Source organism: Acinonyx jubatus, chromosome B3, assembly GCF_027475565.1.
Source record: "Acinonyx jubatus isolate Ajub_Pintada_27869175 chromosome B3, VMU_Ajub_asm_v1.0, whole genome shotgun sequence".
NCBI classification, from domain to species: domain Eukaryota; kingdom Metazoa; phylum Chordata; class Mammalia; order Carnivora; family Felidae; genus Acinonyx; species Acinonyx jubatus.
This window is the reverse complement of record NC_069386.1, coordinates 119,545,594-119,570,841: the sequence shown is the minus strand read 5'-3', so window position 1 is coordinate 119,570,841 and position 25,248 is coordinate 119,545,594. Positions and strand designations below refer to the sequence as shown.

Below are 25,248 nucleotides of genomic sequence, written 5' to 3'. Positions count from 1 at the left end.
CTAAAGGCTTAGCACAGTGTCTGGTACGTAACAAGAGCCCAGTAAACAGTGGCAGTAATTATGAACTAATACTCAAATAGAGCTTGCCACGGGCAGGCCCTGTTTAACGGCTTTACATACATTGTCACATAATCCTCACATCTCTGTTTTACAGATGAGGAAACTGGAATGTGAAGATCACACGGCTGTGGATGGGGGATATTCAGACCCAGGCAGACAGGCTCCAGAGTTGGGGCTCTCAACGCCTCTGTGCACAACAACGTGGATCATTATGGGTGTTGCCCCTGGCAAACTGAGCTCTCAACACCCCCCCCCCAGGCCTCCCTCCTTCCGAGAGAGTGGGGAGCAGGGAAGGAAGGAGCAGATGATGGCTAACACATCCACATCAGCGCTGAATCCAGATCCCCCAGTTGGTGGCTGAAGTCCGGCAGAGCGCCCCAGCCCACTCCAGGGGAAAAGGGGGGGGGGCAAGTCTACGATGCTGAGAGGGGTGGCCAGAGCGCCGCCCCCAGGAGAGGAGGGAGGGGTGGCGGGGTTGAGGGGTGCCCAGCTGCCATCCCCGCCGCCTCCTGGCCCCCACTCGCTGGCGCCCAAGTGGGAGGACGGCAGCTGCCCGCTCCCTCCTCCCCACGTCCCCGCTACCTGCCCAGTCCCCGAAGCGAAGCGTGAGGAGGCTGCGAGCCAGCGGGGCCGAGCCCACAACTTTGCAGCCTCGGGGAGCGTGAGAGCCGGCGTCCGGGGCTCCTCTTGTCCGCGACCCGAGCTCGGTGAGTTCATTTCCCCACCCCTCTGCGGCGGTGCGGCGGCGGCGGCGGCGGCGGCAGCGGCGGCGGCGCGGGGGGCGGCTTCCCCGGCGTCCAGGAGGCGGTGGCCGAGACGCCGGCGGCCGCCCGCGCCGCCAGCCTCGCTAGGGCTCCCGGCCGTGCCGCCCTCCGCCGCGGGCGAGGCGGCCGCCAGTGCGGAGCGGACAGCTCCCCGCGCTCCCGGACCGCCCGGGCGGTCTCCGCGCTCCCTGATCAGGTGCAGGGCGCGGGGGCCGCCGGCCGAGCGCCCCTCGCTCCCCCAGCCCCTATCCGCCTGCCAGGCGCCGCGGCGCATCTGGAGGCTGCTCCCGCGCCCCCCTGGCGACCGGCGTGGGGAAGACACTTGCTTCGCCGGAGACCGGAGCCGAGGGCTCTCTGGGGTGGGCAGCGCCGCCGCAGCCCCCGGGGGCGCCTGGGTGGGGGCGGTGCCCGGCCTCTAGCGACCACCCCCGGGCTTGCTCCGGGCTGAGTTCCTGTCGAGGAGATTGGCTCGCGCTCCCTGTAGCAGCCGCAGGTCCCCGGGGGCACTGGCACCTGCAAAGGGGACTCCAAGGTGATCGATCGCCCAATCCGGACGGGACAGCCTGGACGGAGGCCTCGTGGCCTTTGCCCATCCTGGGTGCAGCCGCCTTCCCAGAACTTTTCCTGCGCCTAGGGCTCGCCGGCTCCTTAGCCCCTGGAAAAGTTCTCTCGGGCGCCGGGAATCCTATTTCCCGGTGGCTTCCGAAGCTGGGCAGGAACCAGGGCTTTGGGGGGCAGGGTAGAGTGGGGAATGAGGTGGGGGTGTTCGGCAGCAGGGGGTAGATCCGCCGAAAAGGCTGGCCAAACATCCACTCCTTCGCCCAGGGCGGGCTTGTTGGCATCGAAAGGGTTTCGGCGCCATCGGGGTTGTTTGGGTTCTCGCTTCAGGAGGGTGGGGGGAGGGCGCGAAGGGGGATTTTAATTTCGTCGCTTCAAATGAAAACGCTCTTTGCAAAGAAATAGCCAGGGCAGCCAGCGTCGGGGAGATGGGCTGACCAGGATCGGCTGACACAGGTATTCCGACTGCGCCCCCCTTCACCTCACCTGGTGCCTGAGCGCGTGTGTGAATGTATTGATTGTTTTAATTGATTTTTTTTCTAAAAGCCAGGTGGCAGCGGCTGCGTGTGTGATACACAGATATATACATACACAAACACAGATACCCAGGCACACACAGATTACACGGACAGAGTCATGCACAAGGAATGCCCCCCACATATACACACACATTCGCCACACCACAACCACCACCACACGCGCGCGCGCGCACACACACACACACACACACACACATCACAGACCTATAAGCACACATACCTCCAAGGAGCCTTAGGTTAGGGGTGTGGTCCCTGAGTATTGCCCAGCATTGGGGGAGGGGGGTGGCCAGAGGGTCAGAGAAAAGGAGGTAAAGCAGGACTTCCAACAGGTCATTTCTCTCTGCCCCACTCCAAATTCTTTGCTTTCTCCTCCAAGGGAGTCTGGAGGAGAAATCCCAAACCTGGGCTCATTTCCACTGCCATAAAGGAGTGGAGTGCTGGCCCCACGCCCTTCATTCCCCCCACCCCCCACCCCCCAGACTGCCTCGTTGTGCCTGATTCCAGGGTTCTAGAGCCTCAGAGGTTGCTCAAAAACCAAGCGGGCACTGGGAGATAGGGCCTGACCCCCAGAGGCCAGTTGGGTCTTGGGGTTTGACACCTGCTTGGGCTCGGATTGGGGAAGAGAGGAGGCGTGATCCAAGGGACAGGGGTGGGGAGCTTGGGTTTCAGTGGGGCGGGAGCGACCAACTGCGCCCCCTGGACACTGCAGTAAGTCTTCCTCTCACCCTGGGCCCCTTAGGAATGTAATCGAGGATGCTGGCCCTGAGGCTGCTCAACGTGGTGGCCCCCGCCTACTTCCTGTGCATCTCCCTGGTGACCTTCGTGCTGCAGCTCTTCCTCTTCCTGCCCAGCATGCGCCAGGACCCCTCGGCCGCCTGGCTCTTCTCTCCCGCGCTGCTCCACGGGGCGCTCTTCCTGTTCCTCTCAACCAATGCCCTGGGCAATTATGTCCTGGTCATCCAGAACTCCCCGGACGACCTGGACGCCTGCCAGGGGCCCTCGACCAGGAGGGCCCCGTGCCCCCCGCCCAGCACCCACTTCTGCCGCGTGTGCGCCAGAGTCACCCTGAGGCACGATCATCACTGTTTCTTCACCGGCAACTGCATCGGCGGCAGGAACATGCGCAACTTCGTCTTGTTCTGCCTCTACACCTCCCTTGCCTGCCTCTACTCCATGGTGGCCGGGGTGGCCTACATCTCAGCAGTCCTTTCCATCTCCTTCGCCCACCCCCTGGCCTTCCTCACGCTCCTTCCCACCTCCATCAGCCAGTTCTTCTCCGGTGAGTGGGCCTTGGCAGGCAGGTTGGGCCCTACATAGGGACCCTCCACCCCAACCCCAAGTTTGCCAGATTTAGTAAAGAAAAATACAGATGCCCAGTTAAATTGTAACTTCAGATAAACAATGCATAACTCTTTTAATATAAGTATGTCCTAAATATTACATAGGGCATACTTATATTATTTTTAAAATTCTGTTAACAGGGTGCCTAGGTGATTCAGTTGGTCGAGCATCCGACTCTTGATCTTGGCTTAGGTCACGATCCCAGGATCGTGGGATCGAGCCCCGAGTTGGGCTCTGTGCTGATCGTGGATTCTCTCTCTCTCTCTCTCTCTCTCTCTCTCTCTCTCTGCTCCTCTCCCCTGCTCATGCTTTCTCTATAAATAAAGAAATACATAAAGAAATATTCTGTTATGTAGCTGAAATTCAGGTTAACTGGGCATACTGTATTTTACCCGGCCACCTCCCTCTCCAACCGCTGCCCCCCACCCATCCTCATTCATCATCTCCTCCTTCTTTGCCACTATTTGCTCATAGAATTGTGTGGCAATCCAGGCAGTACACTTGCTCTGTGCCAGACAGGGCTGGGTGCTGGCCATCCCTCCATGCAGTTTGTGAGGTACACCCATGCTATGACCTTCCTCTGCCTGGACTCCAATCCTGTTCACACATTCCCCCAAGGATTTTGCCTTCCAAAGGTCTCGCCAACCAACCACAGTGAGACTGACCAAGGTGCCAGGCCAGCCCCCGCAGAAGGGTAAGCCCTACCCTCCTGCCCACTAAATTTGTCCCCACCAGGCTGTTCTCTAGCCTGCAGATGGCGCAGAGCAGGGGCCACCCTGGTTAGAGACGCAGCCGTGTTTAATGGCTCCACCTTCACATCACAGTGCTGTGGCACTGGCGTGCGATTTGACCCTCCAGGGAGACTCTCACGCTTGCAGGAGCCAGGCATGTGGGCCTTCACACCAGCACTCTGTTGAGCACCCTGGGGACTGTACTTTCTATAGTGTGCCCCCAAGGAGAGCTCCATGATTCCTGGCACAGAGGGACCTGGCTCCTGGCAGTTTACCTGGCCTTGAAATTCGCCCCTACCTCATTTCCTTCCATTCCATCCCTACCCTGGCCTTTGACTTCAGCTGACTTGTTTCTTACAGTTGCTAGCATGCATGCATGTGTGTGTCTGAGATTGTTATCTCCACCTCCCAGATGAAGAAACTTAGGCTCATATGGGATTGAATGGCTTGCCCAGGATCTTACTATTACTGACTAGCAGCCTCTGCCCTGCCCCCACCCCTGCTCAGGTGTTTAAACCACCCCCAGCAGCACGGGGAATCTAGCACACCATTGGCCTTTCAGGGACAAAGACAGACATTGCAGCTACATCCATTGAGATCCCAAGATTAGTTAGATGTACCTGGGCTGGACCCTCATAAAAGTTCTGCTCCATTCTGGGGGAAGCCACCATTTTGTTCTTTGTTGGGTCTGCAGCCCGGTCCTTCACAGGAGCAGAACTGTTGTGTCCTTGGGTAGTGGGAACTCAGAAACTCAGGAAGGCCACAGCTGTGGGGTTGCCTTGAGGGCTGGTGGCTGAATTTGGCCCAGAACTTGGAACTCTGGGGCCTTCTGGATCTTGGCAGGGGCCTAGGAGGCTGCTGGGACCAAAATAACCAGACCGGGGGAGGGGAGGTGGGCGGGCTAGGGGGTGGAGTGTGAGCACAGACAGGTGGAGGGATGAGGAGAGCCAGAGAGCCTGATTACACTTTCTTTTCCAAGTAGCATCATCACATCAGAATGAATGGTTCCAAAGGGAGGATCCTGAAATGGTTTGATTTGAGATAAGCCTGGGCTTGAGGCCTGTCCATATGTGCTAGGTTTGGGAGACAGGATAGAAGGGAAGAGGGGCTCTTACTTTGATCTGGGGGAGAACAGAGCCAGTCAGTGACTACCTTGGGGTCCAGATCCTTGTTGCAGCACCCCTTTTTACCTCCTCCCCATACCCACTGGGAAGAGGGGGCCAAGGTTTCTAATCTCCAACTCTCCCGTCCTACCCATCGTCCTCCTTTGCTGACCTTCCTTCTTCCCCCTCACCAGACCTTCTCCCTCCCCACCCACACATGCACCTGACCCCATCAGTGTCTCCCTTCCTATGTCTTCTCCTTCTATTCTCAACCCGAATGGTTGCGGGCACACCCTCTCTCATCTGCTCAGGGGGGCAGGTGGACAGGAGGGAAGAGGAGGGGATAAGCTGTTTAATAGATTGAGCTGTCCACAACTGTGGTACCGACCTGAGTCAGATCTGCCACAAGAGCACAGCATGGCTGGGAGTGTTGGCCCTCAGTTTATGCCAAGGAGGTGGGAGACTAGCCAGTTCAATTTTGGAAGTTGTCCTTTCTTTGGGCTTCAGGGGGGTTGGTACAGGTTGTGTCAGCCCTCTGAGTCTCAGTCCTCTTATCTGGGAAATGGAGATGACACCATCTGACCTGTGTCATTGGGATAAGTGTGCCAGAGTGGTGGGTGCCACCAGAAAGTCCAGTAGAAGGGAAGGGGGACTAGCATTTGCTGAACACATAGTATGTGGATTATCACATCCATTTTAAAGGCTCAGGAGCCAAAAGCTCAGCAAGGTTAAGTTGCTTCCAAACCACACGAGTGTGACCCCAACCCAAGATTTGGACTCAGAGCTGCTAGCCTCCAGAGCTCATACTCTTTCCACTGCACCACACTGCCTCTGGAGCTGCTTCTTGATGAACGGGCTACTTTGGGTGGAAGAGAGGTTCTTGTCCCTGGCTGTCTATTAAAGATGCTGGGTGATGATCTGTCAAAGGTGTTATAGATGCTTGGTAGGAAGCAGAGATGGAAAGATTGGATGGTGTGACCAGTCAGGCCTTTTAGGAAAATTCTGTGATTTTCTAAAAGAAGAACTATTATTAAATAATTCAGAGGAGCTGAGGCAGCTAGGCTGAGCAACTTCAAACACTTCAAGAGAAAGCAGGTCCCCAGAATAGCCTTTTGTAGCTGCTGCAAGGGGCCAGAAAAAGGCCATGAGGTCTTTTCCGAATGTCTTGATTTAGTGCCAGAAAAAAGCCTATGGAAAACAGCTTCCATCAACTCAGGCTTATCCTTGCGGCTGAGTTGCAAGGCAGACCCTGCACTTGACAGCTCTGATGTTCTCACATCACAGCTTGAGGGCCATCTTTGCCTGTTAGCATTCCTGGAGCCTCGAGGGCACCATGGTCCCGGGATCCTTCATCCTGCATGTGGCTGCCTGAGCTAACCTGTGCTGACAAGGAAGAAGTGGGTCAGAGGGATGGAACAGCCCTATGTAAGCCCTGTCCCAATGCCGCCCCCATGCCAGCTGAGGGGCTGCTCCAAATGCCAGCTGGAGTGAGCTCTCCATCCCCTGGGCAGCTGGACTTATTTGTCTCCAACTTTGCAAGGAGAAACCTTTCAAAGCTTCTAGGGCTGAGGGCAAGACAAGGCTGTTAATGAGCAAACCTGAATCTGGCCCACATCCTCCTGGCTGCGGAGTCCACCGCTGCTCAGACTGGACAAATTTTAAAAGCCCAACCCTCGGGGGTCTGGAAACTGGGGACTGGGGAAACCAGGGAAGAGGTGGGTTGGAGCCAGGGGAATGCTGGAGAAGAAGGATATGGTTGAGATTTGCAGAGGCTGAATAGATTGTAAGGTGGGGTCTCTGGAACAGACACCCTCATCTTGTTGGAAGGGGTGGAGGTTGGCTTGTGCTGCAGGGAGAGAGGGGCTGAGGAGGGCTTTTGAGTTCTCTCCTGGACCCAGTGCCCTAGCTGCTAGGCAGGTCAAGGTAGGTGTCTCTACCATGGCTGCCAAAGCTGCAGCCCATCCGGGACTCAAAGCCCTGGAAAGAAGGAGAAAGCTGGCTGGTCTTGGGAGTTAAATGTGAGCCCTTCTTGGATGTAGTCTCCTCATCTATAAATGACCCTCATCAGGGAGCACTGCACGGAGTGTGAACCAGAATGCTGGTCACTTTGTACACCATTTCCCTGAATCATGCAACCTTATGGAGTCATTGTTATTATGCCCATTTTACAGATGAGCAAACTGTAATTTGGAGAGATTAGATAATTTATACAAGGCCACAGAGCCAGGAGAGTCAAACTTAGCATAGACTGACCACCCCAGTTCTGACGAAGAGTGTGGGATCTCTTATTCAGTGGATGTTTAAAACCAATGATAGAGAATGCTAGTTTGGAGGGGTTTGGAGAGGTCCTGCCCAAGGCAGGGAGCTAGACTGATGATCTTGGGGGCCTCTTCCAGCCTTAGCAGGCCCTGGCTGACAGCTCTGGCCAAATGTTCTCGTGGCCATACTGTCCTCTTGTTAGCATTAATGACTGAATTATTTTCTAAGTCAGCGCTCTGCACTGCCCTTGGAGCTTGTGACTTCTTCTTGATGACTAGGCCCTGTTCTCCATCATGCTGTCATTTTCCAGAGTCCTCCCCGCCAGTGTTCCCAGTTCTGTAGGGAGATGGGGCTGCAGTCAAGTCAACTGCCCAGGAGCCAGCTCCCTCCCTCGCATCCTCAGCTCACCCCCCTCTGCTCCTGAAAAAACACCTTCTCCCTGTTTCCAGATCACAAGGAGAAGGTAGAGCAAGACGGCGTCTCTGACCCTAAGGAAATGGTGGCATCTAGGCACTGCCAGGAGAAGAAGCTACCTTCTCTTCTCCCCCACGTCCCCCAGTTCTCCCCTCTCACTCAGGAGCCGTGGGCACTAAGAAAAAGTTAGGGCAACTAGTTCATCCTTCCTTCCCTCGCTGCAGCGCTGAGATTGCTACAGCATATAGCTTCAGTCTCATTAATCTCCCTCCTTCCCTAGTGGAAAGCGCCTGCATTGATCGCAGTTCAGTACTGGGCCTTTGTGTAAAGCGGTTCTGGTCTTTCCCCTCCCCCCCTGCAGGAGCTGTCCTCGGTTCTGAAATGTTCGTCATCCTCATGCTCTACCTCTGGTTTGCTATCGGCCTGGCCTGCGCGGGCTTCTGCTGCCATCAGCTGCTGTTGATCCTCAGGGGGCAAACCCGCCACCAGGTGCGGAAGGGGGTGGCGGTGAGGGCCCGACCCTGGCGCAAGAACTTACAGGAGGTCTTCGGGAAGAGGTGGCTGCTGGGCCTGCTGGTCCCCATGTTCAATGTTGGAGGTGAGAGCTCCAAGCAGCGTGACAAATAGCAGGCATTCCCATCATTTCTGTGTGTGTGTCTTAACTCCTCCTGAACATAAGACCGTGGCACTCTTGTCTCCGCCCATGACCCAATACAACCTTGAGCCAGTAAGGTCCTAGCACCCACCCCTGGTCTGTGACATATAGAGAACAGTGTTGGCTGGTGGATTGTGGCGAGAAGGAAAAATGGCCACTCAGGCATTGCTAGGCTCCCAAGAGCCAGCCAACTGCTAGGAGGCCTCTGCTTTTGTTCCTTCCCCCCTTGGAGCCCCTGCTTTCCCCCTCTGCTGGGCTCATCCACTCTCTCCCATGTCTCATGTCATCACTGCTATTGGCTAGAGCTCTTCCTCTCAGACCCATGTTAGGATGGAGAGTGGATTCTTGCTGTTGGTATGATGCTCCGAGGACCTAGAGATAGGCAAAAATGTTTAAAATTACCATGTGTGAGAGATAGCCAAGTCAGCTCTGCCAACTGCTAGGGAGGTTGAAACAGGAGAGGTGTGTTCTTATTCTCTCTGTGGATTTGTGAGCAGTGGAAGGGAAACTCAGGAGCTTACTGCCCCACCCCCAAGTTGCAAAGCCTTTTCTCTGGGAGACAGCAGCCAATGGCCTGGATTTTCTAGGTGCCGTGTCTGTCCATCTTGCTCCATATGGCCACCCCAGCCCAGTCTGGGACCTGCCTTGATGCTTCCTTTCCTTGGCACTCTTGTAGCTTTCTCTCTGATGTCTAGTCTTTGGGGTTTTTGTTAGATGTTGGGAAGGCAAAAAGGAAGGAAGAAGGAAAGGAGAAATACTGATAAATGGGAGAAGCATGTGGCTGCATGACCATACAGAAGGGGACGTGTGCATGTGTGTGTGTGGGGGGGGGGGTGGTGGTGAGGAGTGTTGTGAAATTAGAAAATGCTTAGAGGAGGGGAGGAGAGAGGTCACACAGAGGCTGGGCACTGGGATATTTGGGAGATGAGAATGAGAGGGGAAAATGGGCTCATTTCTGAAGGACATTCTAGCATCTAAAGCTGTTCAGAATTTGAAAAGCTGCCTGGGGAAGTAAAGAGTGTCCCACTGGAGGTATTCCAGCAGGGACTGGTCAGTCATCTGGCAGGCATGCTGTGGAAAGAATTTCTGCACAGGGTCAGGAAAGGGAGGATCTTTTCCCACCCCCAAGAGTCTAGTGACTCTTGTGACTGCCAGGTCCAGAGGCAAGATCTGTAGAGATGCCTGTGAATTATTGGCTTTCACGAAGCAGGAAGAAGGCATGGAAGGGTCTGAAAATCATAATGCAAACCTTCAGGACCCTACTTTGCCACTGAGGAGGGGTCTCTGGTGAGACAGGACAGACTGGGTGTTAATGCTAGCCGAGGGGGTTGGCATTTGAGGAAAGGGAGATGGAGCAGTGTCAGGGGCAGGTAGGGGCTGTAGCGGGAGAGCAAGGCTGGAAGGTCAGGCAGTTGTGAGGCCAGCCTTGGTTATCTAATTGGCTCTGGATGGGGGCACTGCTCTGTGTTCTGGGGCCCAGAAGATCAAACCTCTGGGGCATATTTGGGAGTGGGGACAACACAGTGCCCCTTCTGACTGGATCCCAAGGCCAGTCTACCACCCGTGCAGGCAGCAGAGCTGAAGCCCACACCCTACAGTGTCCAGCTGGCGGCCGCAGGCACCCCAAGCATTGTCACACAACAGTATGAGTTCTTGAGCAGAGCTCAGGAGCACTTTACCTTGGTCCTGCCTTCATGCCCCCTACAGGGCTAATGTAGTAATGGCACCACTGGCTCACACTCCCTCCCATTTTCATTCATTCGTGCATCCTACATATATTTCTTGAGTGCCAACTCTGTGCCAAGTCTCTTCCGGGCACCAGTATACAATGATGAACAAGGCACACTTGTTGTAATGAGCACTGGGTGTTATATGTAAGTGATGAATCACTAGATTCTACTCCTGAAACTAATATTACACTATATGTTAACTAACTGGAATTTAAATAAAAACTTGAAACAAACAAAAATGATGAGCAAGACAATAAAATCTCTGCCATCAGGGGCATCTTGTCCCTGCCCCCACCCACTGAATCCCACCCCTTGGAAAATGGTTACTCTGCTATCTTGGTGTCAGCAGGGCAGATCACTTGGAGGGGAAGGATATTGCAGAGAAGGCTGAAGAGGAGCCGGGCTGGCTGGATGAAGGAATCATTGGGGAGCATCTTCACCCCCTACTTCTGGCCATACTGAAAAAGTGGGAGTGGAAGGGGAGGGAAGAGATTCCCTGGGCAATCCAGACCTTGGCTCTTCCCTGACTGCAGAGCTCAAGCTTGGAAGCTAGCCATGCCATTCCCAGCCTCCTGGAGGCTCAGCACTGTGAGACTTGACATGGGGAGAGGAACTAAAAGGGAGACCTGCAGGAGTCGGCTTCTGGCCGATTGGTCAGTGGGTGGTGACGGTGGGGGGGGGGGGGCGGGTTGCCAGGTGTGGGACTTGAGTAGCATTTGTACACATGTCCCTGTATTGTTGATGAAGAACATCAATAAAACATGTGGTGTTAAATTGGATTTGATGTGATCACACGGGCACTGTGGTTGGTAGCAGGGCAGGCAAGGCTGGAATGCACCGACACAGTCAAACAAGCTGTTGAAATATTTAAGGTAAGTATTAAAAATACTTCTGTTCTAGTAGGTAAGTAACCATTGTCCAGACTCCCTGAGAACCCACTCCTGCTGCCCCAGCTGCTCCTGTTCCTCCCCTGGACTCCTGGCTAGCTTCAAAATCCAGCAATGAAAAGGGCAATGCCTGTTACCTGCATGGAACCCTCAGGAGTTTATTCCAACCCATCAGCCAGTGTCCTTTGTGACTGGTCAGGGTTTGTGCTGTGTGGCTGGTAAATGTGTGGATACCACCCCTTGTTGGTAGCAGGTCTATGTGCTGGGATCATGAACCCATGGGGGCCAGGGGTAGAATGTGTAACATAGGAACTTTCCTCTTCCTCCTCCCACTCCTTCCCATGTCAGAGGACAGGTGGGGAGAGAATGAAGAGGAGAAGCCACTTGATCCTCCATCACAGGTAGAGCTGACTGCCCCCTGAGGATCAGCCAGGGCCCCCTGACCTCTCAGCCCCTACAAAACTTGAAGAATTCAGGCTGCCCAGTCCTGAGGGCAGCTGAGAGTGGGTTAAACCCTGCAGGGAGGGAGTGGTCCCTGAGCAGATGAATGGGCATGACCTCTGATGCATCCTAAAGATGAGCAGGCCTGGACTAGTAGAGGCACAACTACAAAGTGTTAGTTCTTCTTGGGCTGTTGAAGAGCCTTCAGCCTAGGCCAGTGTTGTATATAGGTCTGCGTTCCCTGGACACATGCCAACGAGCAACCAAAAAGACAGACCCAAGATATGCCGGCGGTGGGGTGGGGAGGGGATGAACGGAGCTGTGACTAATCTTCGGCACATTGTAGAGCATGGGCTGTCTACACTCCATGGGGCAGACACACCTGCCTTTTCACCATTGTATCCTAAATGCCTAGCAGGGGCTAGGCATATAGTAGGTGCTCAGTAAATATTGACTAAATGAATGCTTAGATTTTGTGCTCATTTGCTCACTCCACATCTCTTCTTTGCTGTGCACACTGTGGGGCTGGAAGACAGATGAGACAACACTGTCCTCCAGGGGTTCACATCCTGGGAGAGGTTGCTGGGAAGCCCCAGAAGAGGAAGAGAGCATGTCCAGCTGTAGGGACCAGGGAGCTTCCATGTGTACAGAGCTTGGAAGAATGGATGAGATTTGAGAAGGCAGACATGGATAAGAAGGCTTTCCAGGAAAAGGGAACTGGCCTGGAGCCCTGGAGTGATCATGGGATGGTGAGCATAGCGGCCATCATGGAGAAGCAGGTGGAATTAAATCTGGGAGTTGAGAAATCCTTATCAAAATAACACCAGCATTCTTCACAGAACTAGAACAAACAATCCTAAAATTTGTATGGAACCAGAAAAGACCCCGAATAGCCAAAGCAATCTTGAAAAAGAAAACCAAAGCTGGAAGCATCACAATCCCGGACTTCGAGCTATATTACAAAGCTGTAATCATCAAGACAGTATGGTACTGACGCAAGAACAGAGACTCAGATCAATGGAACAGAATAGAGAACCCAGAAGTGGACCCACAAAATGTATGGCCAACTAATCTTTGACAAAGCAGGAAAGAATATCCAATGGAACAGAGACAGTCTCTTCAGCAAATGGTGCTGGGAAAACTGGACAGTGACATGCAGAAAAATGGGTCTGGACCATTTTCTTACACCATACACAAAAAGAAACTCAAAATGGATGAAATCCCTAAACGTAAGACAGGAAATGATCAAAATCCTCCAGGAGAAAGCAGGCAAAAACCTCTTTGACCTTGGCCACAGCAATATCTTACTTAACACATGTCCAGAGGCAAGAGAAACAAAAGCAAAAATGAACTACAGGGACCTCATCAAGATAAAAATCTTCTGCACAGCAAAGGAAACAATCAGCAAAACTAAAAGGCAACCAGGGAATGGGAGAAGATATTTGCAAATGACATATCAGATAAAGGGTTAGTATCCAAAATCTATAAAGAACTTATCAAACTCAACACCCAAAAAACAATCTAGTGAAGAAATGGGCAAAAGACATGAATAGACACTTCTCCAAAGAAGACATCCAGATGCCTAACAGACACATGAAAAAATGCTCAACATCACTCATTATCAGTGAAATACAAAACAAAACCACAATGAGATACCACCTCACAGCTGTCAGAATAGCTAACATTAACAACTCAGGCAACAACAGATATTGGCGAGGATGCGGAGAAAGAGGATCTCTTTTGCACTGCTGGTGGGAATGCAAACTGGTGCAGCCACTCTGGAAAACAGTATGGAGGTTCCTCAAAAAATTAAATATAGCACTACCCTATGCCCAGCAATTGCACTATTAGGTATTTATCCAAGGGATACAAGCGTGCTGTTTCAAAGAGGCACATGCACCCCAATGTTTATAGCAGCGCTATTGACAATAGCCAAAGTATGGAAAAAGCCCAAATGTCCATCGACAGATGAATGGATAAAGAAGATGTGGTGTGTATATATATATATATATATATATATATATATATATATATATATATACACAACGGAGTATTACTTGGCAATCAAAAAGAATGAAATCTTACCATTTACAACTACATGGATGGAACTAGAGAGTATTATGCTAAGTGAAATTAGTCAGTCAGAGAAAGACAAAAATCATATGACTTCACTCATATGAGGAATTTAAGATACAAAACAGATGAACATAAGGGAAGGGAAGCAAGAATATATAAAACAGGGAGAGGGACAAAACGTAAGAGACTCTTAATTATAGAGAACAAGCAGAAGGTTGCTGGAGGGGTTTTGGGAGGGAGGATGGGCTAAATGGGTAAGGGGCATTCAGGAATCTACTCCTGAATCATTGTTGCACTATATATGCTAACTAACTTGGATGTACATTAAAAAAAATCTGGGATTTGAGATCTGAGCAGAGGGGGCCTTGAATGGCAAGCTAAGAGATCTGGACCAAAGTTGACAGGGGAACCATTGGAAGTTGTGAGCAAGGAACTACATGATTAGAAATATATTTCAGAAAGTAGGGCTTTGGTGGGTAGACCAGAAGTGGAGATGGTGGAGGGACTCAAGAGGAGGCATTTGCTATGAGCTGAGGGTGACATAACCAGGGTTTGGGTGGGAATACTGGCTGTGGGCTGGTAAGGAAGGGAAAGTATCAGAGCCATTTCACCAACATGGAGCATGACTGGAGGAGTCCTGGGGAGAAGGCCCAAGATGATCCTGAAGGTGAAGACAGAATGGTCAAGGTGACCTCAAATGAAAGGCCATCAGGAGCAGAGAAGATCATGACCCTGGGATTCAAGGTAACGGGGATCACTTGGCCTCTGTCAATGGCCCATCAGTTGGTGATTGATGCTATTGTTCTTAACTAACCACTCCGTAACCTTGCACTGGAGGAAGAGATTCAGGGCAATCTGCACATCGCGCCATGCAGCACAACCTTCTGGCTGCCAAAGCTGGGAGAAACCATCTGCCTGCAGCAATAGAGGTCATGAGTCCTTGAAGCAACCTGAGCCCCCACCTGCTATAATGAAGAAACCAATCCTTAGGTCCCAGCAGCCACTCTTTAGCCAGTCTCCTTTCCCAGGATCATGGTTGTATTGTCACTTCATGAATTTGGTCCTCCTGGCTCCTCTCTGTACTCAGAATCCTGCAACTGGCCTCACTGCTCCCCGCATCTCCCTCCTCTGGGCATGCTCTCAAGGATGCTTGGAAGGCAGCTCCTCCTGCTGGGGAGAAAGGGAGGGGACGGGTAGGGAGCTAGGATGCATTGCTCCTGCCTTATCTGAGATGCTTTGGAGATAAGGCAGAACCTTGGACCTGGTCACCAACCAGGGTGAGCCTGTTGGTGGGGTTGGGGGGGTCTGGGATAGTTCCTGATGTTGGTTTCTGCTTCTGTCCTCATTCCTCTCTCTGTGGGTAGTGCTGGCCCAGCTCCTCCATTCATTCCTCAGGCATTCATTGATGCCGACTCCATGCCAGGAATGATGCCAAGAACCAGGAATGCAAAGATTAATGAGACCTATTACCTGACCCCGGGAAGACCAAAGGGATGAGGACCAACTGTGGACAGTTATGAGGGAGGACAGGGTGCCACAGGAGGAGGAGAGCACCCTCTCGGCGGGTAGGCTGGAAGACTTCCCAGAGGAGGCAATGTCAAATTTATACAGGATGATTAGGAGTTGCCAGACAGGAAAGCAGGGCTGTAGGTAGGAGTGCAGTTAGAAGGGACTGTGCAGGGGCTGGAATGCCAGATGATTCCTGGGAGTTGTGAGTCGCCATTAGGAGTGATAGGGCATGAGCAAGCATCCTGTGGTCACAGTCAGAGCTTAGTGTTCAGGCCACGTTCCCCATGGACCTGCCTCTTCCCTCTGATCGCTTCTTGCAGGCTGTCCTGCTTGGGTGAGTCAAGCACAAACTGATGTTTACTTTTTTTCTAATGATCAGCACGATCCTCCACATTAGAGACCAAAGGCAGAGGGTCACATTTATTTCCCCAGGGTTCAATTCAAAGCTGTTGGAGAACTCAAACTGGGGACATCAGAGACACTTGGGCTCAAAGAAGAGCCTCTGGGAAGAACTCCCCATCACTCTTTCCTTCCCATAGAACTTCAGCAAGGGGGCTAGAAGGAAGTCGTTTCTACTAAGATGGCTACCAGGGGCTCAGGAAGAGGGGTGACCTTTCATGATGTACAATCCTCTCATCCTGACTGGCGAGGCCCATGTTCCTTTCATGGCCCTCTGCACCGCCCTCTCCCCACACCATCACCTAGTGGCCCCCGCATGTTTCTTCTGTTAGCCCTGACTGGTCCAGGGAAATTGTCCCCCCTGTATGGGTTTTGTCTCCCAGCTGAACCTTGGAGGGCAGGAATGGCAATGGTGGAATTCTCTGGTTTCCCCTAGCACCTAGCATATAGTATACAGCACTGACACCATTGTTGATGCATGAGTCACAATGAGTAATAATGACCAACATTTGCTGAACATTCACTATGTGAATAGGCCCTTGTCATACACACTTTACCTATAGTAACTACTTATTCCTCATAGCAACCCCTCGAGGTATGCTTTTTTATTACCCCTATTTTCCAGGTAAAGAAACTGAGGCCCAGAGAAGTTATATAAGCTTCCCAACGCCATGCAGCTGGTAAGTGGCAGAGCTGGGATTCGAACTCAGGCTGTCTGCTCCTGAGTTAATCTTGTGAACCCAGACACCAGACTGTCTTTGTATTGTGGACTATTGTAGACATCCAATAAACTCCCTGCTGACAAGTAACAGTTAAGTTTTCATTCATTAATCCATTGATCGATTTATTCATTTAACCTACTGTTATTCAGCACCTGGTTTTCAGTAGGCTCTGGTGGGTCCAGAGAAAGGAATTAGGCACAGCCTCTGCCTTCACAGAGCTCACAGTAGCTGCTTAAGGTGACTGTGGGGGCAAACAGGCTGGCTTCAGGACCCTGGGATCCTTGGGATGTATCTGGTCCTTCCCAGGCTGATGATTATGGGCAAGTTGCCCAGGATGAAGCAGCTTCTTCCAGAGGCTAATTGTGGACGTCTGAAGACAGTCCCGGCTGGGGACCCTACCCCAGGTCACAAGGATGATGTCTAACCAGGGAAAAAAAAAGGCCTGAGCTGTTTCTGGGCTGCTGCCTTCCCAGGCAGTGTCAGGGTGCCCGCAGGAGGGGACCAGACACTGCCAGAGGCCTGAGCACAGCTGGCTTGTCTCTACACCCACCCCCTGGAGACCAGGGCATGGGGGCCACCAAAGACCCCAAAATGGAGCAGGCTCTGAGGAGAAAAACATCTGCCAAAGCTCATCTATGACATATGGGAGAAGAGAGGCCTCTGGAGGGGCCACAGCGATGGCTGGTGAAGTGGGATAACGTGTTAATGCCCCTCCCCCAATTTAAGCAGCATTAGCACAAAGCTCTGCTGGCAGGGAGCAGGGCACTGACCTGGAACCCTGAGCTGAGAGCAACAGAGAACCGGCCGTGAGGCCTTCTGGGGAGGAGGCAGTCCCATGTGTGGGCTTCTTCCCAGAGTCCCTGTCCCCAAATGCCCCCTTTCTGGCCTGCTTGTGATGCCTGAAATTCCCACCAGTAATATCTCCTTAAAAATAGCATTGGTCCCCCAAACTCCTCCTTGCAAATTCTGGGATTTGCCTGAGCTGCCTTCTTCCTCTGCCTGACAGCTAGTTGAGAATTGGGCCAGGAGCGGTGTGCATAAGGGATTTCAGATAGAGAGTAGGGGAGCATGGCATCCCCCCATACTCTGAGGGGCAGGGGGCCCCCATGAGCAGAGGGAGGGGTGCAGTCCTGGGACATTTCTCTGCAGCGTGGGAGAGGAGGAGCAGTAGGAACTAGGCCTCAGTGGGCAGAACTGAGCAGGGGGCTGCACATCCCCGCCCAGGAAGTGGCATCTTAGAAAGATGACCACACTGAGTCCAGAGTGCCCACTGCTGCTGCTGCTGAGTCCCTGTCACCCTGGGCAAGTCACTGCCATCCTCAGACACTGGACTCCCTCTTAGACTTAACCAAGAATTGGACACTCTTGGCCTTCAGTGGGGCATGATGTTTGAATCACTCCGGAAAGGGCAAGCCACTCTGCTTTGCCACAGACCCCACCCCTCCCCACTACCCCACAGAGGGCAACCCCACACTCTTCCCTTGCCTGTTTGGCACCTGGAGGTTTCTGACTTTGTGACTCTTGAGAGATTAAGCTTCAGGGGAGCCAAGTTCTAGTCCCAGCTAGGCCCTACGTACGCTGTATGACCTTCCCCAGGTCTCTGGGCAGCCTGGCAAAACTGCTTAGCGTTTTGTGCTGTGGACGGTGGGGGAGAAGGTAGGAATAGTGCTGCAGAGAAAAAAGCAGTGAGGGGTAGGATTCAGAGATGAGAGGACAGGGAACGTGAAATAACATGAAGTGGATTTTGATGGATTCCCAGCCAGCAGAGGTCACCAGTGGCAGGGAAGGGCTGTGCCCGCTTTTATTCAGGCTACAAAGATTGCTCGCATGGTCCAGGTGGAAAGGGAGCCAGGAGACCCGAGGAGGGACGCCCGCCGAGGGGGCAGCCAGGTGAGCGGCCATCGAGGTCCCTCCACCTGAGCACCCGCAGCCCAGGCAGAGAATGACTGAGCTGCTGCGGGATAGTTTAATCAACAGAGGAGCAGGGGAAGGGACGCGCGGCTCGCCGGAGAAAGAATTTAATTAGCAACGCTTTCAAGAAGAAAATTAAATTACAGGAAACAGTGGTGCACTCTGAGGAACACGAAACCCCTAAACCGATTCCCCAGACCCCCATGTGCGCCGGGACCACAGCAGGTGGGACGCGGCCGCGCGGGGCGGGGCCTCAACCGCCTCTCCCGCACGACTTACCCGGCGCCTGCGGCCCGTCACCCGCTGCGGTGGCCCGGCTCCGCCGGAAGGGGGCGCCGCCGGGCCACAGCCCTGTTCTCCAGGCGCCCGCGCTCCCGCGCGCGGCAAAGGTGGGCGCGGAGAGGACTAGGCGAACCAAGCCCGGGACTGAACGGGCTGCTGGGTGTCTTGCCTCGCCGAGCCACACAGGGCTTCGCGGGCGCGAAAGGGCGAGATTTGGGTCCCGTGCTAACAGTGGTCTGACCCGAGACTCATCCAGGGAAATGGAGTCACAGAGTTCGAGGACCGGGCAGCCTTGTCCGCATCCCGCCCCCTCCCGTGTGCAATTCCTCAGACAGGCCCAGGAAGTCGCCCAGGAACACACAGCTGGTAAGTCATGACACTGACATCACACCCCAGTGGCCTCTGAGTTCTTCTCCAGCAGGGGAACACCGGGTTTTGATCCCCAATCCCTATCATGACGCTTCTCTCCTAGTAGGCACTCAGTGAGGATTTGCTGAATGAATGGTAGGTGTTTTCTTGGTTGTCAGAGCCGGTGCTAACAGCTGAGAGGCTGGGAAGATGAAATGACACCGTGTGTGTAAAACACCTGGCACCACACTCGGACCACTGTGAGCATCTAGTCAAAACTGGTGCCAGTGCTTCTCAAATTTGCCAGTGTGTGGGAATCACCTGGGGATCCGGTGAAAACTCGGGTTCGGAATCAGCTGGGCCTATGATTCCACGCTCTGACAGACTCCCAGGGGATGGCGCTGCTTCTGATCACTCACTGATCGCACCAGGAGGAGAGGGCCAGCTGAGATGGTCTGGGTTCGAGGTCAGCTGTTCACTTTGTCCTTACGGACAGTGAGCAGCAAACCAGCACGGCTCCCAGCCTGCCTCCACCGCCCTGCTGCACCCAGAACAGAGCCCCCCCTTGGCACCCGCACTAGTCCCTCCCCCCCACCAGCCCCGAGCCCAATATCAGTCCCGTGATAGGGAGTCCCTGCGGAGTTCGTTCCAGCCTGGTTTGCACATGTGCAGTCACCTGAGGAGCTTGAAAACTTACTGATGGGGGTGGGAAAGGGGGAAGTCCTACCTCCTGGAGACTCTACTAGGATTCGTCTGGGGTGTGGCCTTGGCATCTGGATTTTAAAAGCTCCCGAGAGGCTGCCACTGTGCAGCCAAGGCCAGAGAGCCACTGCAGTGGGGTGCCTGAGGAGGGCAGCAGTGCGAGCAAGTGGGGCTTTACAGAAGTTCACCTGATGCAGCATGGAAGGTGGACTGTACTTGAGCCTGGAGGCAGAGTCACCAGCCAGGAAGCTGGGCCAGGTATGAAATGGAGGCTCCCGGTGAGGGTGGGGCCGACAATCAATACTCCAGATTCCTCTATAGCTCCCCACCCCCTGACTGTGTAGCCCTGAACAGGGGTGAGGCTTGGGACAGGCTGGGGAGAACGTGTTTGTCAAGTACTCTGCAGGGTGTGTACTTCAGGAGGGGCTCTGTTCTGGGTGCAGCAGGGTGTGGGAGCAGGCAGGGAGCTGGCCTGGTCTGCTGCTACTCCTTGTGCAAAGTGAAAGACTGACCTTGAACCAAGGCTGGCTCAGCTGGCCCTATCTTCACTCCTGGAGCTTCACGTTTCACCTATAGTAACAATCTTATGAGTACTGTTTATTGAGCACCCACCATGTGGGGCCACTGGACTAGATACTTTATACATTATGGCATAATAATCTTTGAGAGTAGATCGTAACCTAACAAATGAGGAAACGAAGCCCACAGAAGTCATCTAACTTGCTAGGATCATACAGAAACCAACAGGATCCAGACCCAGAGCTATGATATTTCCATCCCACCATGATGCCTCTACTCAGTCTCTTTCCTTTGCCAAAAATGCTGGCCCCTTCCTCTCAGGTAATCTAAACTGTACCATATGCCTCGACAGGGCTCAAATCTCAACTCCCCTAGAGTTCCTTTTCAGGCCTTGGAGTTCCTTTTCAGGCCTCCTTTTCAGGCCTTTTCACTCCTGCAGCTCTGGTCTGTAGGTGGCCTTGGGCACCAGGCCACACTACCCAGTGTCGCTGCTTTCCCGGTGAGTCACATCTCCTGGCTCAGCTCTGAGGGCTCCAGGGCCGGGACCTCATGTGCCTTTCTGTGGGCCCTGGGCCTTTGTAAGTGTTTGGCGCTGCCAGGGCCGGGACTAGGGTGAGGCAAGTGAGGTGCCTATGGTACAGAACTTCGGAAGGTGCTCACGCTTGGGGTCACGTGAATGTTCCTGCTGGCCGCAGCTGCGAGAATGCAGTGAGAATGCGGACGCAGGTGCTATTGTGGGTGAGCTCAAAAATCTGGGAATGTGGTGACAGATGGTAACTAGACTTGTTGTGGGGATCATTTCATAATGTATAAAAATATCAAATCACTATGATTAAACCTGAAACTAACAGTATATTGTGTGTCAATTATACTTTAATTAAAAAACAAAAGATCTGAAGGTGAGTCACCAAACAGATAATCCACTTGTGAGAACTCTCTCCTAGTGTGCCTGGGCGGGTGTTGGGGTGGACTTAACTAATATATTGTGCCTGTATCAACACTTCTGTTCTCAGTTAGTAGCTTAACGTTAAGGACCCTTGCCCTAATCGGAGGATGATAAACCCCCAGGTTATCAAAATGTTAATCTTTAAAATAAAAGTAGAAGTGAGTAGGACATATCACCTTGCCCAGATTTACACACCCAACTTTGGATCCATGAGACCTAGTGAGACCCAAACCAACAAAGGGATGATGGACTTAATTGATGGTCATTGCTGCCCTCCCACTAGAATATCAGCAGAGATGATGCCTGTTTTGTTTACCACCCACAACTAGGTCAGTTCCTGGGACATAAACGTGCTGACAACTTTATGTATTTGTTACTCTGAAGTAACCATGCCAATGTCTACATCAGGTAAGCTTCAGGAATCATTAAAACTTTCACAAGAAGCAGAAATGATCAGGGTTTGAGAAAAATACAAATTTGAGGGGAGGGAGGAGCAGGAGTGACAAATCAAGTAGTGAAGACCCCAGGTTTGAGGATTTTTAAAGGTCCCCAAAGTGGGACCTGCCTCTAGGGCGGACCTGTGATGTCAGGGGCCTGCTCACTTCTGAGCCTCAGGGTCCCAGAGCCCTTTTCCTCTCAAAAACCAAAATCAAAACCAAAACATCAGCATGGCAGGCATTTACCATTGAGTGTGAGCTCCCACAATGCCCCCAATCCTGCAGTTGGCGGGGGCCAGGAAGCCAGACCTGTCACCGTGGCCCAACCCGACTGGTACAACCGGGAACATTAGCAACTTAGTAGCTAAAGGCTTCACAGTGTAACTGATGCTTGGAAAATGCTTCAAGAATGAAAGCAGCATAGACTGTGAAGCACAGACTTCCAAATATATCTTGAGTAGACAAGGATCAACTGAAAGGCTTTGAAAAAAAAAGGGTTTCCACCTTCAAGTTATTCTGGCCCTTCCCGGGCCTGTTGGAGCGTGAAAACCGTCAGTGAAAACCCCACGTCTAAACGCTGCCTTAGCTTCCCCGTCAGCTGTGGGCATCCTGGGCTGTTTGTTTTGGCGGTTCACTGCCTCTCCTCTGTGTGTTTTGCTTAAGGGAACCCTCATTTGCATTTCCTGAGCAGCTCAGTAATAAGAAGCCCAGAGCCTTGCTGAAGAACAGAGGGGAGCAGGAATTAAACACTGGCTAGAGGACCGCTAGGCCTCCGGAACCAGGCCTTCCCGCATTTGTTAAATATGATGCAGGGCCCGCTGAGGGTGCAGGTTTTTTATTTGTGGGCATCTTTAAGTGTCTCCTCTTCCCTTGACTTTGCAACAGATTATGCATTTGTACATGGGATGGGTAAAGACGGGTGATTGCAACCTGGCTGTCGTAGGGGTGGTTCCCGTTTTGCCATCTACAGGTAGCAGCAGCTCTTGGTTTCTCAGCCTCACACCCAGCAGCAGCCGTGCTCTTAGCCCCGAATGGAGGGCAGGCTCCAGGCCAAGTGCTCCTGTCTCTCCCCCAGCGGTCAAGGCTTTTGGTGGGGGGAGGGTTGCCGGAACAGTGGGCCGCCTGTTAGACTTCCACCGGAAGTAGCGAGCCCCTCCTCCAAGCCACTGCAGTTCCTTAGATAGTCTTTAGGAAAACTAAAGGCAGCTATTTTCACTCCTGCTCTCAAGCCACTAGGAAGGCCCGGCTCCAAACCCTAATCTTCCAAGCTGCCTGGGCCCTCACGCGGGCTGGCCTCGGGATCCTGCTTCCAATTTTCAGTCCCTTCCTTTCCTAACGGCTTCCGCCCACTCGCTGCATTAACTTCCTGCTCCACAGGCTTTTCTCTTTCTTGCTCATCTCCTCCAGCTGCTGTAATTTGAGGCAGGAACCATACAGACTGTTCTTCCAAGCAATTCTCTAACGGTTTGCATAACTGTCCTTCCGAGAGAGAGGGAGGAAAGCCACGTGCTCTAAGAACGAGGCAGGAATTCTGAGTGGAAAAGGCCGGAGTGGGTCACAGGACGCCAGGGACCCACAGAATATCTCCTTCCGGGAAGCCAAAGGCTGGGTTGATATTTGCTGTCTTCCCATTAGTTGGAGATGAGACTTTGGTAAAAGACAGTCATAATTATTCCAAGCAAATGACAACTCGTAAGGGTGTAATGCCCTCACTTGCATTCTGCTGATGGGTCCAAGTTGCAGGAGGCTGCCTGGCTCTGTGTTACGATCTCAAAACACTTTAGAGACGGCACTGTTTTGCACCTCACCAACATCTTGGGATGCCAAGCGAACACAAGATCACACCCTCCTATGATAAAGGAAACTGAGGTAGCAGAGATAAAGGATGCTTCCTACTGCCTCTTCCTCCTGCCCTTCTGATCGGGCTGCCTCCAGGAGGACCTCATCTCCACCCCTCTTCCGCGCAGATGCAAGTGATACCCAGGAGGCTGGGAACAGAATAAAGTCCTCATCAAGTACGACCTCATTTACATGGTCTATGACTATTACCTTAAAAACAATGTTAAGTCAACCTCAGACACTCCTTATAACACTCACAGAAACATCTTCCCTGGTTGGGGAGAGAGAAATCTGTACTGAAATAAAAGCTAATTGACATGCCCTCCAAAATATATGAGTTATCCTTCATTAGAGATGAAAGGAAGGAGCCGTTTGCAGATGACTGACTAGGAAGGCGGTGATTTGATTTAACCCCAAACAACTCTGCTATGGGGCTCGTAATCTCTGAGAGCAGGCTTTTATATGGGAAGTAGTGAATCCATTTTAGCTGCAACCAGGCAATCATAAGAAAGGCAAAACCAAGGCAGACCAGCAAAATGCTTCTCTTAGAGCCACACGGAAGTTAAAAATCCGACGGAACACTTTATAAAGTCATCAGAGCACTAGGGAGCTACTTTGTAGGCACCCCAGGTTTTTAAAAATCTGTTAATTTTATGGCTCACCTATAACACAGCTAGAGATCTTTCGACCGGTGAGGGCTGGGAAGAACCATGGAGAACCAGTTACAATTCTTTATAATTCAGCCAGGAGGAGTGACACCTAGAGAGGCTTAGTGACTTACCCAAAGCCACCCAGCTGATGAGTAACAGAGGGGACAGGTGCATGCAGGTCTTTAGACCCCATCACACTGGGCTACAGTCTACCGTGATGCCATCCACAAGGTGGACCAAACAGATGTCCTAGGTGGACAGATATTTCCCTGTACAGGAATCAGGCCAAGGGACCGGGGCCACAAACTCAAATAACCTCACTTACCTTAGCCTCCTGAGATCCACTGTGTGTGGTCTGCCTCTCTCAGTGCCACTCAGATGCAAGGATGGCTGTCAGTTTCAGGAGGGGCCTCCTCTAGCCATCTTGACATTTCATTTAAAGGGTCGTATAGCCATATAAAGTTACTTAGAAAATTGTGTAGGACAGAAATAATGCTCTAAGAATTAGACTCTGGCATCAACCCTCTAGGCCTTTACATGAGGATAAGCTCGTAGTTTTGCAGCGTCTTAAAAATCTGGGGAGGGACGGCTTGACTGGCCTTGGGGAACAGGGAGGAGCCGAGTGTTAGGAATGAACTCTAAGAAGCACAGAGGGAGGCTTGGAGTTGTACTTGCTAAGGACTTCTGTTGTAGGAAGAACTTCATTGCATGTGGTTTTAGTTTATCCCAGCAGGCAACTGTAGTTTTGACATTTGTGAAAGTGTCAGATCAGAAGGAGGGGCGCCTGGGTGGCTCAGTTGGTTAAGCATCTGACTTCGGCTCAGGTCATGATCTCACGGTTCGTGGGTTCCAGCCCCGTGTCAGGCTCTGTGCTGACAGCTCGGAGCCTGGAGCCTGCTTCAGATTCTGTGTCTCCCTCGCTCTCTGCTCCACCCCCACTCACACTCTCTCTCTTAAAAATAAACATTAAAAAGGAAGAAAGAAACCACTGGACTGTATTCTCCTCTTACTCCTCCCAACCTACCCAATATAAACTTCTAAGATGCCAGGTAACATGGGACTTTCATACGCATTAAGATCGCCTTCATTTCCTTTTAAGTTCACACCGGTTCAGTATCTGATCCCAACATTCCCAAATGACAGGAGTACATATGTTTGAAACTTAAATCAAATACAGTTGAGCCTTGAACAACATGGGGCTGAGGGGTGCCGACCCCCCCGCAGTTCAAAATCCGCGCATCCCCCAAAACTTAAATACTAAAAGCCTACTGTTGACCGGAAGCCTTACCAGTAATAGAGTCGATTAACACCTATTTTATGTGTTATATGTATTATATACTGTATTCTTACAATTAAGTAAGCTAGAGGGAAGGAAGTGTTATTAAAACCACAAGGAAGTGACATTTGCAGCACGGTACTGTACTTA

At 52.3% G+C, this 25,248-nt stretch overlaps 1 protein-coding gene and 1 long non-coding RNA gene across 5 annotated transcripts; both read left to right on the top strand.

Annotated features, from left to right (window-relative positions):
* The first annotated feature begins 186 nt into the window (after positions 1-186).
* ZDHHC22 (zinc finger DHHC-type palmitoyltransferase 22) lies at positions 187-10,393 on the top strand. 4 transcript variants are annotated; one of them, XM_027066265.2, is made up of 3 exons: positions 187-767; positions 2,661-3,200; positions 8,131-10,393. In XM_027066265.2, exons 2-3 carry the CDS (start codon positions 2,675-2,677, stop codon positions 8,394-8,396), a joined length of 792 nt encoding a protein of 263 aa, XP_026922066.1. In that variant the 5' UTR covers positions 187-767; positions 2,661-2,674; the 3' UTR covers positions 8,397-10,393. The 4 variants fall into 4 exon arrangements, with proteins under 4 accessions (XP_026922066.1, XP_026922068.1, XP_026922067.1 ...); XM_027066267.2 differs by lacking the exon at positions 187-767 and adding an exon at positions 914-1,183; XM_027066266.2 differs by lacking the exon at positions 187-767 and adding an exon at positions 1,204-1,356.
* Positions 10,394-18,395: 8,002 nt separating this feature from the next.
* LOC106974378 (uncharacterized) lies at positions 18,396-25,216 on the top strand. The gene is made up of 3 exons (XR_001430138.3): positions 18,396-18,747; positions 21,226-21,304; positions 22,741-25,216. It is a non-coding gene; the product is annotated as an uncharacterized LOC106974378 (long non-coding RNA).
* Positions 25,217-25,248: the final 32 nt, after the last annotated feature.